Raw genomic sequence first — 16,583 nt, forward strand, 5'->3', positions numbered from 1 at the left:
TAGGTCAAAGAATTAATCAGTATAACATTATACTGATTAACTGCTTTCTAATGTCTTTCTAATGATCCAGTGCTTAAAAACTAAGTTTTTAAACAATCATTAGAATTACTACAATTACAAAACCAGTTCCAATAAAATGTTGAAACAAATATAAAATGTGATACTTCATCCATTCGCCAGCTCATTTACCATTACTATTATTATGGTGGAGTTCTGGAGGCTTTAGTATATGTTGGCTCAACAATATATTCATATACCCCAAATGTGACAGCAACTCAACAAATGAAATTTTGCACTGCAGCTGGTGCAGACAGATGGTAGAAAGCTGGACCCTTCCAGGAGATTTTACACAACTGCCTTAACTGCCTTGCTTTGTATCTCCAACAAAGACATCAGTATGCTTGGAGGAAGATAAGCTGGCAGTCCCCACTTACCAATGACAGCGCTAATTAGCAGTTACAGGGTGGATCAGATCTTTACATCAGGTTTAGCTCTCTGACAGACTTTCTGTTTTGAACAAAGATAATGGCCCCATGCCAAAAGCCCAGCCCTAAACTTCTTAAATGCGGAAGCCCAAAACATAGAACATGTCCTTTATTTACTTCTTTGCCCTGGCTCCTGGTTTTTATTCACTTTTACAAAATATATTCCTCTCTGCCACACAGCCTTGATACTGTATCTGATTTATATAATCACATGAGAAGATCTTACTTGCAACTTATATAATGCTGCTTCCCTTAATTTCAAAGTAACTGTGTAATGCAGAGACCCTTCCCCCTCCAGCCTTACTTTTCTTTCATCAGTTGTATAGTGGCTTGCATACCACAGGCTGCGTCTCCTCTCCGCTGTCATTGGAACTGGGCTGCAGGGTATTTCTTTGTCATCTTCCCTGCTAACAGATTTCTCTTCATCAGGCATCTGCTAAATGACAACAAATGAGAACACTAACTGTGGCTCTGCAAATGCAATCTTATCAGAGGAATTTACATTTCCCCCCAACTGATGCTCCTTCTTCAGAGTATGTCTTTGAAACATCTTTTAGTGATTAATACACTCAGTTCATGAAACGTGACTCTTACTGAGATGACATTTTCAGAAATGATAACAGAGTTGTTCTATAACTGCTAGTTGCATGACACCAGAATTACACAGACCTCCACATACTACCTTAACTTACTATATAGTCATACCACAAGCATGCATAAATACATAAAATATAAAACCCCTAACATATAGATGTTTAATTTTCAAAGAAAGAAAATTCACTCTTCTCATCTGTTTGTATATGTGAAAAGCCAGTTTTGCTTCACTAAACAGAAAAACAGAAAATATCAAAACCCTTTAAGCACATGTATCTACCACTGAAGATTAACCTAACTCACCATACATCAATATGTAACAAACTAATAAGTGCTAGTCATCCACTTAGGCTCAGCTAATCTTGTTCTTGAGTTAGCAAATACCTGTGTGTGCTTACATATAAAACAAGATAACTGGAAAAAGCTGATACAGATTTACCAAGTGTAGCCTGATTGGTTTTTATGCTGAAACAGCTGGTTGAGCAGATGAAGGGAGAGCTGTGGATGACAGCTACCTTGATTTCAGCATCTTTGACTATTCTTCCACAATATCTTTGCTGACAAGCTGGTAAGATGTAGACCTGACAGATGGACTACAAGATGGGTGAAGAACTAGCTAAACTGTATTTCTCTAAGCAGGGTAATGGCTTAAAGACAAAAGGTAGTTGGTCATGAGTGGGGTTCCTCAGGGACTAGCCCTACATCTGGTAATATTCATTATCTTCAAAACTATCTGGATGGAATTGCACCCATACAAAATGAACTAGGAGGAGGTAGATGGGCCAGAAGGAAGAGTCACCATACACAGATTGGACAACAAAATATCCACAGGGTTTAACAAAAACAGAGTCCTGCATCTGGAACAAACCCACATAAAGGCTCTGAACAGACTGTGTGGATTAGGCTTAGAGGGTAATGGTGAACTGCAAACTGAACATGAGCCAGCAGTGAACTCCAGCAGCAATGAAGGCAGACATGTCCTGGAATGCATCACCAGGAGTACTGCCAGCAGATCAAGGGATGTGATTATTCCAGTGTACCTGGCAACTGTCAGGCCATACCTGTAATTCAGCTCTGGCATCCCCCATCCCCCAGTTCAAGTGAGACACAAAAAATCTGGAGAGGATCCAACAGAAAATTGTCAAGAGGATTAGAGGATTGGAGAAGTTGAAGGATGCAGGAATTAGGTTGGGGTTTTTTTCAGACTTAGAGGATCTAAACTGTAGTTTTAGAGAAGACAGAGGTACTTTTCTCATGGGGAGACATGATTATAAAACAAGAGGCTAAGGACATAATTTGCTTCAGGTAAATGCCTTCTGGGTATTTAAAAAGTATATATATTTCACCGTGAGAACACTGAATCACTGGCATTGGTAGGCTTTGCTGGAAATGTCCAAGATTCGGCCCTGGACAATCTAATCTGAAGCCCTGCTCTCAGAAGAAATTGCATTTTATGATTTTCCTAAGTCCCTTCCAAACTGGACTGTTCTGTGACTGCAATTGTCTCTGATCCAAGCAGTCTATTTCTTCATCTGTCATGGCAACTATTATCACTAAGTTGAGGAGGACTGCAAATGCACTGGTCTTAACTCCATCTTAATTCCATGGCTCAGCATTGCTATGGGGCCTCTCTAACAGATTTAGCATGGATGTTTTAATATTAGAGTGGCAAAGCAGGAGAACTGTGTGTGTGTACATAAATCATGCTAGGTTACAACTCCTTTCTGAGTTCCTCCAGATCTCTTTCTGCACTGTGCCTCCTGAGTGGCAGGTAGGTGGTGATAACTGTTCTTATTCCTTATGCAAAATTGCTTGATGCAATAGAAGAATAAATCAGGATGCTGAGCAGAGGTCTGCAAAGCTACCCACAGGAACAGGACATCAAAACATCTTAACTAGTTTTGAAACTCTCTCCATTCCAATCCTAACAGCAAGGTCCTATTTTTTAAATCTTGACTTAGATAAACAATGGTTATCAATTTAGTTTCACTTCTCATAGGAAATGGTAGCACATTTCACATGTGATTTTATGTTTATATTTGATTGTAAAATTACTTTCTTAGCAAATCTGTAAGATGAAATGAGTTGATTCTGTGCTTGAAATACTTGTCACTGCCATCTGAATCCTTAATATAAGTGTGAACCATAAAGAATTGCTTATCAAAGGCATTTAGTTTGGCACTAGGGTGACCAAAAAATACGAAAAACCTAAGATGCAAACAATTATTTCAGTAAGATATTTTTAGCCTAAGGGACTACAAGAAAGTGTAGGAAACCTTGTTTACTCTTTCTCAGAAGAGGAAGAAAAGTCAGAAAACACAGTACTAGTAAAAACAAGTACAATTTGTAAGAGTCTTTTGACTGGTCTAATTTTTTAGTTCTTCTAATACCTGAGCAACTCTCAAATGGTTTTTAATTCAAACGATTATAAAAATTCTATGAGAGGACTCTAAATTCCATTGCTTTAAACTGTTGACTCCTGTACTATTGCTCAGTACTCACAGGACAGAATGAATGGGCTCTATTCATACATTCATACTGGCACTTACAACTACGAGCTGAAATCTCCAGAGGCAGATCACCTCTTCTTATTTGCAGAGGTAGTATTTCACAAGACTCGATGTTAGAACAAATCAGGATCCAAAATAGCAAGCATAAGTAAAGCAAAACTTCCACTGACTGCCACAGTCATTTTGAATAAGATCCATTCAGAATCCCACACAGAGACCATACATGGAAATCTCTTATGTGCCTTACTTTGGCATTGTGGCACACACATAAAAAACTTCACCCCGAAACTCAAGATTTGAAGTGGGCATTGTTCCTGTAAAATCATTCATCAGTTGCGGTATTTAGAGACAGTCTCAAGGGAATCTGTCTAAAAGACACTTCCTGCTGCAATCCAGGAGGAATTTTGTCCACAGGAGGAGCCCAAAATGTAATTCACACAAGAAAAAACCATCAGGTTTACAGGTCTTAGTTTGCTTTTAGCATCTGCTACACCAGTATTATATTTAGCTTATGTACATCTTTGAGTCTAAATAAATATTTCCCTATGCATAATCTGTCACATATATTTTGTTCAAAACAGTTTTTTTTTGAACAAAATTTCTAAGATGACTCATGTCTTACTGCAGAACAGCAGTACACAGAGAACCAACTCTTTTACACTAAACACTTCATAGAATATTGTCTTTGCCATCCGTTCAACTATAGACAGGTTAGTGGTGAGCTACTAAATACAGTGCAACTTTGAAATCACTGGAGACTGCAAAGGAAGGTTATATACTTAGTTCCATAATGAGTCAAATGTACTACAAATTGACAAGATAAAAAACATTTCATAAAACCTAGAAAACAATTATTTCTGAATCTAAATAATTGAGAATGGAATTTACCAGTGGAAAGCTAATAAGAGAAAGATTAATTCCTAATCTATGGCACCGCTAAATTAAAACAAATTGCATATAGACAAAAAAAATCTGTAAGGATGAAGTGTGCAAAATACAGCAAAATTTTGCAAATCTCAGCATCACCTTCCAATGACAAATACTTGCATCACTACATCCTGTGCATCAAAAATAAGCATTAATGCACGGGTAGTCTTTTCTTTACAGTATTCTCTTTTTTAAGCATCCATTTATCTTTGCAGGGAAGTATCATTTCCCTGACATCTGAAGTTCTCATGGGAGTGCCAAGTCTGTATTGCCTCTCATGTAGTCATGGGTTTGAAAGACATCAGCATTTCTTAAATTAATGTCTTTTGATACTTACTTGCTCTAGCTCAATTGCTTGGAAAGCATCTCTAATTTCCTATGTTGGCAGTTCCCAGAGACTGACTTTAGCATCTTATGGGAATATCTATCTGAGACACCACACAAGTAGTCTAAATAAAAAGAAGGGCAGGCAGCAAGACCACTATAGTTTCTCTCAAGTCTCTGGAGGAACTTGCAGCATTTCCTCTATACTGAGACAGAAAGGCCCACTTCTATCCACTCAAAAAGCTCAGCAATGAACTTAGTTCCAAGACCAAACTTTAAGATGGTGTAAGCTAGATGAAAATAACCCAGGGACTGGAAAAGAATTCTCGGAGTTTTTGAGATCACACAGATCGCATTAACTGCATCTCACATGTGGTTACTCCTCTTTGAATAGTTCTCATGATTTTATTATGCAGTTTGTGAGACGTGAAGTTTTAGTTACAACCCCAGTGTTAAAATCTTATTATTAGCTGGAAATCTCAGTTTACACTTAAGGAAAGAAAAAAAAAATCAAGTTTACTGATGCTGCTGCAGAAAAAAATAGGAAAAAAACCCCTAAAAATACCCAGTGCCAGAGGATACTGGACTACAATCTTGTTACTTAAGATAAGACGGTATGAAGATTTCTGGAAACTTAAACCACAATTTTTTTAATAACTACTGCTGACAGTTTTGGCATCATTTACCTTTTGAAGCCCTCTATATGTAAAGCTCAGACATCTCAGTTCAGAGGAGATGTTGGTTGCCTTTTTAAATGATAAACTCTTACATTATCCATTATATGAAGAAAACCCCTTAAAATAAGAAAAGCTTCAACAGTTTTTGCTTGCTTCTATGAACTCCACTAATTCACAGCAGTCATGAGTATCTTCATTGTGGTTTACAAGCACTGCTAAACCTGAACTCTAAAACTGGTGTCAATCCTAAAGGGGTTAGGATATTAAAATAAATAATGTCTAGGATCATCCTTTCAGTAACTTTCAGTTTCTAAGCTTTTAAGATACCTTTGCATTTTTATACTCCCATTTTTCTCTGAAATTGGAAGTATTAACATTTTTCCCCCTCCGTGTTCTCTTGCTCTTAAATGAAAGTTCGGATTTTCACTCAGGCACACAGAATCAGGAGGAAAGGTTTTAAGAAAAATTTTTCTGTATCTGTGACAAAATTGCAAATTTTTTTTCTTGTCTTACAGTATTCTGTGCCAGAATATATCCTACTTCAGTTCTGCTAGACAAGCCCACTTGACAGCATCTAAACTAGAATCATAGACTCAGAATCATTAAGTCAATCAAGTCCAACCACTACTTCATATCAATACCTGCTTTCCAAATCAAAGTATGCTTTAAGGCTCTGCCATTCCATTCTTTACATAAATAGTCTTGATGATTTTAAGAAGAATATCCATGTCACCCTTATTAGATTGGATTCTTGAAGACACTTAGCAAAAAGATGAAATTCAAAGTACCACCTGGCACTTGCTGTCTACTTCCCTTAACTTTCCTAAATGTTTGCATATCTGTTAGCATCTGAACTGGCCAGGCTCACAGTCATTAGTCATTAGCGCTAGAAGAGAGAAGGAAGTTACCCTTACAATGGGCTCTTGTAGCCAGAGACGAATAAGAGTTGCGAGGGTGTAGTACATCACCAGCAGTAAGATTGGATTAGCATGGTGATACCAATGTAACTCCTGATTTTTGATGATCATCCAAGTGCTTGAGCAGTTTGTCTGAGTAAGAGAAGTGACTCCGAACAACCTGCAAATATAAAAAAACAAGCTAACCAAGTCAGAGAATGAATACTAAATCTTACAATGCTTAAAAATATTTTTTGGCAATTTTTGCTTACCTATAATACCAATTGCTCTGTTCAAAAATAGCATTTTCCATCACATCTAAAATGCAGTGAATATTTTCATTCCACACACTTAGTCAAAAGAAATGTGTTGGGTTTTTTCACTTGGTTTTCAACATAAAAAATAGGAGTATAATAATTTTACATCTACTATGTCCAGTAAGAGAACTGTCAAGGATCTGTGCCCTGTAGACCCAGAGCTACAGAAAATGGGGAGAGAATCTGGCTGTAAATCCATTTGGCAAACCACAGCAACAAGACATTTCAGAGCAATTTAGAAAACTGATGTACAATACCATTCCACTCACCCTGCCAGGACAGAGCTGTAAACTACATCTCCTCAGCACATGGAACAGTTTACTGATTTTTTTTTATTTTAAAAACCTAATACTATTAATAAATTTCTATCTAATTATGTCAGTGTTAATAAACATAGAGTTCACAGCTGTTTAGAACAAAAAATGAAAACATTCAGAAAAGTTATTGTTGCTGACCATCAAATAATTGAGAATAAGGGACAAAAATTAATTTGCAGTATTAATTTCAGTGATATGAGACATTTGACTATTTCTGGAAAAACTGATTCTAAGAAACAATTAAGGAGAACTATTTCTTAGTAGAACAATGAATCCCAATCTATTGTTCCTCTGAAAGAGTAAATCAAATACATTAATTAAAAAACCCCAAGAAAATAAATAAAACACACAACTTTTTCCACTGGGGGATTTGAAAAAAAAGTATCTAAAGGTTCAGTTCTTCCTTTACCTAGTAAGATGCAACCTGAAAAGCTGAATTAATTAAAAAAATAAATACGACATTCAACAGAGATGTGCTGCCTGAAATCTGCCTTTTGGATGCTGTAAAGTGAAAACCAGTAAAAAGGGAGATGTTATACCTGTTTGTTCACTGAGGTTTGCAGCATGGGCATAACACCATCAGCTCCCAGAATGAGAGCTCTACAGCATTTTCTTAAACAACCTATCAGCACTCACTTCTCATTCTGATGGTCAACACAAGCCAAAGGCTATAAACTTTAAGATTTCAGAGCTTTTGGTGGATCCGAGGTTGGGAAAAAAAGTAAAAATCCTGTATACAAAGTAAATTGCTGTAACTTAAAAGCAGCTGAAGAGCTGTGTTTGGAGTTGACCCAAACTCAAACTTCCATAACATCCAAGCACATCTACAGCTGATTTTACCGTATGGCTCCATCTCACTGAAATTCATGCTGGATTGTATTTCGTTCTTGTTTCTATCAGCATAGAGGAACATCTTGTTTGTCTGCTTTCCTCTCTGCCAACTGATTTGTCATTTTTGCCATCAATGATCAGAGTTCTTGAGTTCCCATTATTTTCTACCTCTGTTTCACAACACATCTCTCAACCTTTATTTCATTTCAGGCTTTTCTATGCAAGCACAGTAAAATTCACCCTATTTCTGTTTCATAAACATCAGAATCAAAGTAAAATCCAATTCTTACTAAAGAAGTCTTTCCATTGACAGTTAGTGGTATTTTCTACAAAGATGAGGGAAAGTTCCTGAGGGTTCTTGCACTCTTCTGCCAAGTAGACATGACCTTCATATCACATATTCCATTCCTTTAGTGCATTTTACAATATACTATAGCTATAGTCAGAACAACTTGTCCTTTACTTTTATCTCCACTGAAAAGAAAACATTCCACATACTCCTAACAGTTAGGAAATTTTATAGTGTTTCAGTTAAATTCTCATTCTCTTAGTTTCATTTGTTGGCTTCAAATTATCCATATGGACTTAACTCTGCTCCCTTCTGGTCCTGCGGTCACCAAATATGCATAAGATAAAATGCACCTTTTACCCCTTAGTTGCCACTTGTCCAGGAATGTACTTCAATGTGTTTCACTTCATTGCATTCAATGTGTTTTGCTTTGTCTTTTAAACCATGAACCTAAAGGAACTGTCCCTCATTTCTGATTTCTCCTTGGGTTTTGAGACTTGTTAGTCAAAGATACTCAATACAACATTCCCTGTTTATCAAGTTCACAATACACTGTTCATCTTGGGAGTGCTTGCTCTGTCTGTTCTGGACTCCAACAAGGCTACAAGTCGCTACTTATTCAAGTTATGCTTCATCTTTATCCTCAATAGGAACTGCTGGTGCAGAACATTTTTCAGAGAAATAGAGTAATCTTTTCTTATTCAAAGCTTTTAAATACACAGGAATGGCTGCCATGAAATGTAGGAGCAACTTAAATTAAGGCATTGTTCAGTTCTGCATACTCCATTCTGAAAAGATAACTTTACACTCAGTATTGATCACAATTCATCTGTATTTGCGTCCAAGTCTGATCTTGGTGTGACTTCATCTTAGCCCAGATACATATATGTCATCAGTAAGGTCAGAATGAGTCCTAAATGGGAAAAACCAAATACCAAACAAGACAAGTATATGCGTGCCTGGGTACAGAAGGTAAGTAAAACAAATTCTGAGAGACTTATTCACTAATGGAAATATTTTACTTTCCAAAAGACTGTTTGCAACAGCAAAAACAATGGGTGATTTGCAAGATGTGAATAGACCAACATTTCTATTCTTTCAAAGAAGTAAAAATTGGGTTTTTGAAAGCCCTCACTGGAATTCTGAAAAAATCTATAGCAGAAAGAATTTGGAAAAAAATTTATAAACTATGAGAGGCTAAGAGGAACTTGAATGTCTGACTGAGAAATGCTCTGAAGTAACACAGTTGAAAACGGTTCTTAAAATAAAGGTGGCATCTTTTTATCCATTTTACTACCCTATAAGCTTGTTTTCCCAGCAAAGCTTCCTATTGAATCTGTGAATCATCCTTCTAGCAGATACACTGACACCTTTTGTGACTTTCTGACAAAGCTGTAAGCTGTGACAATAAAAAATCCCACTTTTAATATTAAACATTAAAATTCAGAAGAGTAATTTCAATCTCACTTGAAAACAGAAAAAAAATTCCTTTTGTACCCACAGATATTTCACTTAAGGAGCTGCTGAAGTTCGTAGAACTTTGCATTGCTAAAACTCTTATTGAATGCATTATTTAATTATTACATTGATATAGTATAAGAATTGGTGTTAGTAATTAGTCATGGTGTTAAATACTAACAAAAAATGGCTATGTAAACAAAAAAAGGTATATTGCGTATATGGAATTATCAAACAGTAATTACAAATCTGTGATTAGGTCTTTGAATTTTGCATGCAGTTAAATTTATATGGGTCTTTTGTTGGTTTTTTGTGATTTTTTGTAAAAGAATATTTGTCAGTTCAGATTCTGAATATACTGATGTTTTAGGAATTGATTTCAGATGAGGATTTGCCTCATAATTTCCAAGGCCAGTAAAGGAAGCACACAGAGTAGGATACTTTGTGCACAGTGTAGAACACACAATAATTCTTCTATTGAACAAAACCTTGTCATTGAATTACAGTTTATAGTTTAAAAAGACATCCAATCTTGATTTCAAATGATAGCAAGCCTTCTACTACCTTACTGATTTTCTGCTGGATTCAGCTACTATATTAGCTTTATTGAAATGAGATTTCCAGTTGCTGCATCTTCCTACAATTCTGTGTTCCACTTTACATACTACTTTTCACTACACAACAGAGAGGAGGTAATTTTCTGTATCTTCTCTAAGCTTTCACGAAGATTACAATTTGAAGAAAGTGTTTGTGTCAAGTCACTTCAGGAGATGCATTTCCTGATTTGGTATTTATGACTACATGGACTTTTTTTCTGGTGCCAGTACCTATTGCATGGTTATTCACAGCAATGGCATCAGAGCGTTCTATTGTGCTGAGCTGGATTTGGGAAATCATTCTTTGTAGAACTTCTGGATTTGTGTTGAATTTTATGAATTGTCTGAATCTTTATTTCATCTGGATATCTTCTCTTGCATATTTATTTCACTCTCCTCACATGGAAGGAGGCAAGAGTGGTGCCTGAAAGTCTGAGGTTGGAGAATGGAATACCAAGACTGACTGACATTTGAATAGCTGAGCACTGAAATGGAAATGGCAAAAGTGACTAAACAAGATAAGAAAAAGGAGGAAGAGGTAGGTGAAGAAGATAAAGGGGGAGAGGAGAGAGCAGAAAAAGAAAAGACAGAGAGAAATTCAACAATAAACCCCCAGTAATGGGAAACAAATTACCATATTTGAGGAGAGTGGTTGTGGTAGAAATTTTATTTTTCTAGGGGAAAGAGGGCTGAAATACAGGGAGAAAAGGCAGAATGCCATGTTTCACAGGACAAGTCCCGAAGACTGAGATTCATTACTTTGTGAGAAATTTCTCTTTTCCCAATTTTAGAAGATGGCAATAACCTATGAAACAAAGGAGAAACAACAGAAAGGAGTTTTATTTTCAGTGCAGGCTGGGTGCCTCAAACCACAGGGGATCTGGAAGTCACCTTGCGTTCAAACCTCATGTCTTTTGTAGTCTTACAGAGCCCTGCCTGTCTTTGCCAGATCATGCATATTCATCAGTGCACTGGTCTTGCCATAAAAGGTGTTTTCTCCAAGAGAAGGAGGTGTCATGCTCTCTTTAAATGGTTGTGGAGGATTCTTCACACAGGATGAAGGGTCTTTATTGTTCACAGAGCCTGCCACGTGGCAAAAGAGGCCTTTGTCTCCTACATTTTTGTTTCAGGTACTTTGTAGTTTCCCTTCCCCTTCTGTAACAGCCCCTGGTACCAGGCCCAGACAGATTCTGGTACCTTATATTCTTTGTGGTACACCTGTAAGTTCCCCAAAAAATCAAGACAATACAAAAAGAAAAAAGAAACCCCTGATTTGGTAAAGAAAAAAATCTCATCTTGGCTCAACTAATTGTGTTTGTAAAGAGACCATGTTGGTTTATTTCTCACAATTTGAAGTACTGAAACAGCTATGTCCCAAACTCTAAGCACTGCTTGAAGAGTGAACATTTTTTCAAACATTGACTTAAAAGAGGTTTAAACTTGTCACATTTGAAAAAGTTCTATGGATAAGCTGGAGGAAGGAGTGGAAGGAATTAATAAAAAACTAGCATACAAAAAATACCATTCTTACATAGGCCCCCTAAAAGTCCAGAGTCCCATTCATATGCAAGCCATCCTGTTGGATTTTCTGTACCTGCATGGGGGAGCTACACAAAAGATATGATCCATAAAACTTCTAACTTCTCTTCCAAAGGAATGCTGTGAGCCACCTCACTCCCTTTCAGTACGTCATTTGGCTATATGCCAAAAGAAACACATACTGTTGGAAAGGATTCAGCCAGTCCTATGGTACCTCCAGACTCATCCTTGCCTTCCAGAAGGCTGTTACTCCCTCAGCTATAGGCTGGGAATTCAAACCATACTGGGGCTGATGCTCCAGGGTATGTAGAACCAACACAATGTTTTCACAGAAATAGCACAGCACAGGGAGGAAAGAGGTGAAAAAGTTGGCTGAACTGCACTAAGCACCCCAAAGAATCAGTGTTTCTAGGCTTTCTAGGGGGAAAAAAGGAATGAATGGAAAAATCGTCTTTCCAAATCAGGTTATTTATAAGATTCTACAGAGAAGGAGCTGATCCTTCTTGCCTCCTCTTCAGCTCAGCAGGGCAACTGTGTAGGGAGATACTGCAGACACAAACCTCAGGCCACAGTTGGACTAAAATTATTAAGTAGATCCATTTTGGAGTGATACAAGCTTTAAAATGCATTCCAAGTATTTTTAGCACTTAAAAGCCCTAGACCTCATTTTGCTTAAGTCTGATGATTCACAACTGCAGAGATGGAACTCTGCCATATTAACGATAATATAAAAATTTGACTGTTTGGGTTAAGAAGTATTATGATAAATTTCAGCTTAACAGTTTAAAACATTTTTGGAAGTATCTGTAAATGTAGACTAACACTGGAACTGTTTTCCTTCTGCATGTTGCTATCCCAACACTATAATACAGGTGTACACATAATGAATGCAGATCTTGGTCAGTAAGTAGATTGTTCTAACTTTTGTTTTAATGTCATCATATTTCTATAGCACTTTAGCAGATGTCTACATCCTTTTTTTCTACCAAGTCTTGGTTTCCATAGCTTCTATTGGATCAAAGCTTTTCTGGCAATGACAAAACCAGCCCTGGTGTATCTCACACCCTCTTCGGAACATCAGTGATTTTTCTTCTAAAGGAAAACTAATTTCAAATGTATAACTATAACATGAGAAACCTCATGCAAAAGTGAATAGTTTAAAACCTGTATGCTAATATCATCTATAGAATGAGGATTGAGAGAAATAATGAGCCATTAATCAGAAAGATGTGGAGGAGAAAGGATAGTTTTAAGGGCTTTGATTTACATAAAAGCTTGCAAAAACTGCAAATACAACACAAACCTTAATGCAAAGAGAAAAAAAAATCATAGAAGCAGCCACAATAAAATCACTTTGCTTTCAAGTGAATTAACAACTTTAAAATAGGACGATAAACAGTTATCTACTATATAAACTGTTTTGGTGGTTTGTTTTGCTGGGGTTTTTTTGTTGGTTTTTTTTAAGTAACAAGATAATGGAATTTTCTCTGAGGTTGTGTGACTGGAAGCTATTAAAGACTGGATATACATTAAAAATTACCAAACTTCAGACATTAAAATATTTCATATATCTGAAATAAAGCAGCTGCTCTGAGTGGAATTTAAGTCTAAACATAAAGATTTGTGAGCTCTATAACAAATTTCATCCAATAATTGAGCTTTGTACTGACTTTCTATTACAAAAGCTTTCATTGCCTTAAAAGCAATATTTCCCCATTGTTATCACTAATGATAAATGTGGGTCTGTTAATCCCTTGTTTACTGAATCAAAACCCATCTTCAAAAGCCTTAAATGAAGACTTATCCTATCAGTGGGTTTCCTCTCTGGATCCCCAGATCTCTTCATTACCCATGACACAGCTGAGCTGTGCTCTGAGTTTCTGGATAGCAGTAATATTGATGTTGCTCCTTTTAGCACATCAGAGAGCTAGAAAAGCAGTTTGTTGTCTGAAGAGCACCACCTGAGTAAGGACACCACCAGTGACCAAAATTAAAATTATTACTATTTTGTTGGACTTGCTATTCAGAGATGAAAGTAATGAGAGAATAGGTCCAGGCTTCTAAGGAGTCATGTGGAAAGCAGGACATGGAACACCAAAGGCATGTTCAGGAATATCCATGGGCACAAAGGCTTCTCCCTGAGAGAGAGTGAACTTGGACACCTTGGCGCTGAGCAGGAGGCACAGCTTTACAAAGGCACAGCTTAACAATGCCTTTCTGTGCCAATTAGTAATGGGAGTTATTGGTTTTTCAAAGTGAGTTGGCAGAGCCACTGAAAAGAAAAGGAGCCAACAGTCCCACCATAAAAAAGTCTCTCACAGGCAGAGCAGCAGACAGTCTGCTCTCAAAACTCCATCAGCCAGTGCAGCCTTGCTGTTCTTAACTCAGGTACTGGAATAAGGACAGGTGTTTTTAGGTTACTGACTGGAAAACTTCAGCAGAAATCATTTAGGAAGTGGAGACCGTACTCAGACAACCCCAGTGAGTTTCAGCATTTAGAGGGTGGTACTGACTGGAATATGCAAGAGATCTGCACAACAACTAACCATGCAACTGCCTGCCAGTCTCAGATTTACTGCTACCTCTCAGAATAACATGTGCAGAAAACCAGGTATTTTTTTAAAGTGTAGCTTCATATTCATTTTAACTTTGAGATAACTTGGTCTGTAGACAAGATTTAGGACTCAGATGGCAGCCAAAAACCTTGGGCTTTTATTCCAAGTTCTGGCTATCTCAGAGGGTTATGTGATTCATCTAGCTTCTCTGTAAGGGAATTTTTCCACCTTTGAAAAAGAAGTGATGATACTTTTCAGTCACATTGGGACAGTCTGCTAGGTTCAGTGATGCATGCAGAGGATAAAGAGATTTTCCACTTACTCAGCTGGCGATGAAACAGATTGAACAAAAAAAATCAAGAGTGATTGATTCCTACACTGAGAGATTCTGCAGTAGAAAGTGTGAGCAAAGAAAACATTCTTTTTTAGCAGTGGGTGCTGCAGTACCATGGTGGTAAGTGGCTAAAAACATCCAGGCAGAAGGCATGAAAGCTGCTGCCACAAAAGAGCAGCTTAATATAGGATACATAAGTGAACTTTAAATTCTCCAACTTTTCAAACACTGGCTTATGAGTTAAAAGGCAACCCCAAAAACCTCAGAATTTCTTGCAAGCCTAAGAATGTTCTGCCCCTCAGAGGTGAGTCACCTTTAAGACAGGTGCCAAAGACAGGTGTGTGCAGTGAGGATTAACAGTGGCCACAGCTCAGGTGAAACATGTTGTCCGGGTCTTGGCTCCAGTGGAGCTACAAAATCAGCACGAGAGAAGGAAATAAGTGCCTTGCCCTTCAGAGGCAAGACACTGCCAACAACGTAATCAGTTAGCTACTTCTTGATATTTTGGCAATACCTGCTCTCCTGATGGGATTTTATTAATGCATTTAGCCTCTAATTTACTAATAAAAATTACAGCCTGATGTCCCAACCTGATTTGACAACTCCAGGAATATTTTGAAACTGTGCTTAAGTATTTATAACCCTAGTTGAACAGAGTATTTGGCTACAAAATTTGAACCTGTATCAAAGCTTTCACAGAAGTCCAAATGGAGGATTTGGAATTGGACTCATCTCAGATTAATCTTAAAACAAACTCAATATGCTAAATCTACTACCTGTAGCAAATATCAGTGCAACACTCTCTTAAAAAATAGAGCAGTCATTTAAGCAAGCTTATTACTAGTTACAGTAAAAGCTATTTAAAAAGTCCTGCTTAAAGAGATTTAAGATATTTTTCAGATGAAAATTTCCTCTTGAAAAAAACACCTTAGATTAGACTTCCCAACTCAGATACAAACAAAGCAATTGGTTGTGTAATTCCAAATGCCCATAGGTTAAACCATTTATATTTAAACTATTTTTGACATTATTTGCCTGAAAATTACAAACAATACAAGGCAGATCTAAACTTTAGGAAAGCACATAGCTTTTAATTTATACAGGAGTGCGGGATCTTTAAATGAATATGCTTATAAGCATGATTTTGGACAGGAATAATTTTACTGACTCAGGATAAACCTCATACCACTGCATTGATCCTATTTCTTCATGTTGGTAAGGTTTTATTTTCCCAATTACATCATTTTGCCAAAATAAACAGTATCAGGAAGAAATGAAGCAGCAATCTGAAAAATGGCAAACATTTTATTGTGCATTTTTTCAGGCTATGACACTGTGTGCATAATTTCTAAAGTCATTTTAGCTCATTGACTTGTTTTATTAACTTGTGAAAAAAGTGGGGTTTTGGTAGAAATATGGTATTTTTTGAATTTTACTTTACTTTACTTTACTTAACTTCTTGTTATTGTTTTCCCATCTTCATAAACCACCAAATTCACAATATGGCAGCAAGCCAACACAGAAGTTACCTACTATAGGTGAAGTTAACTGAGCATGGACATTTTAGTTTACAGTTGGTAGTTACCCAGTGTCAATATATGCAACTCAGTAAATCCTACAAGCCCTGCTGCTGGCGTGCCTACCCATGGCACACTGGCTTTACTTCAGCACCCTATACATTTTCCAGTCTGCAGATTCTAGTGCTCACTCGATGGCATTTCAATGTGTCTTTGTGTTTATGCCACTTCTATCTGCACATGAGAAAAACAGAAAGCCACAGCAGTAGATCTTAAACTTTGTAGGACATCAGTGCCTTCACATGTACTAATATTGCTATTATTTGCTACACTATGGCAAATCCTTAGGGCTATGTTATCACAATATCCTATTTTTGGGGGAGAAGTACTTTGTTCACAGAATTCCATAAAGTTTTG

At 37.0% G+C, this 16,583-nt stretch overlaps 1 protein-coding gene across 1 annotated transcript in view; it reads right to left on the bottom strand.

Annotated features, from left to right (window-relative positions):
* PIEZO2 (piezo type mechanosensitive ion channel component 2) overlaps positions 1–16,583 on the bottom strand; it is a 306,402-nt gene that overhangs the window by 93,269 nt on the left and 196,550 nt on the right. The window contains exons 8-9 of the mRNA XM_071554837.1: positions 6,432–6,594; positions 790–921 (exon numbers count right to left, since the gene is read on the bottom strand). Of these exons, the coding sequence (XP_071410938.1) occupies positions 790–921; positions 6,432–6,594 (295 nt within the window). The remainder of the gene's footprint in view (positions 1–789; positions 922–6,431; positions 6,595–16,583) is intronic.

This window comes from Pithys albifrons, chromosome 4 (genome assembly GCF_047495875.1).
Source record: "Pithys albifrons albifrons isolate INPA30051 chromosome 4, PitAlb_v1, whole genome shotgun sequence".
NCBI lineage: Eukaryota > Metazoa > Chordata > Aves > Passeriformes > Thamnophilidae > Pithys > Pithys albifrons.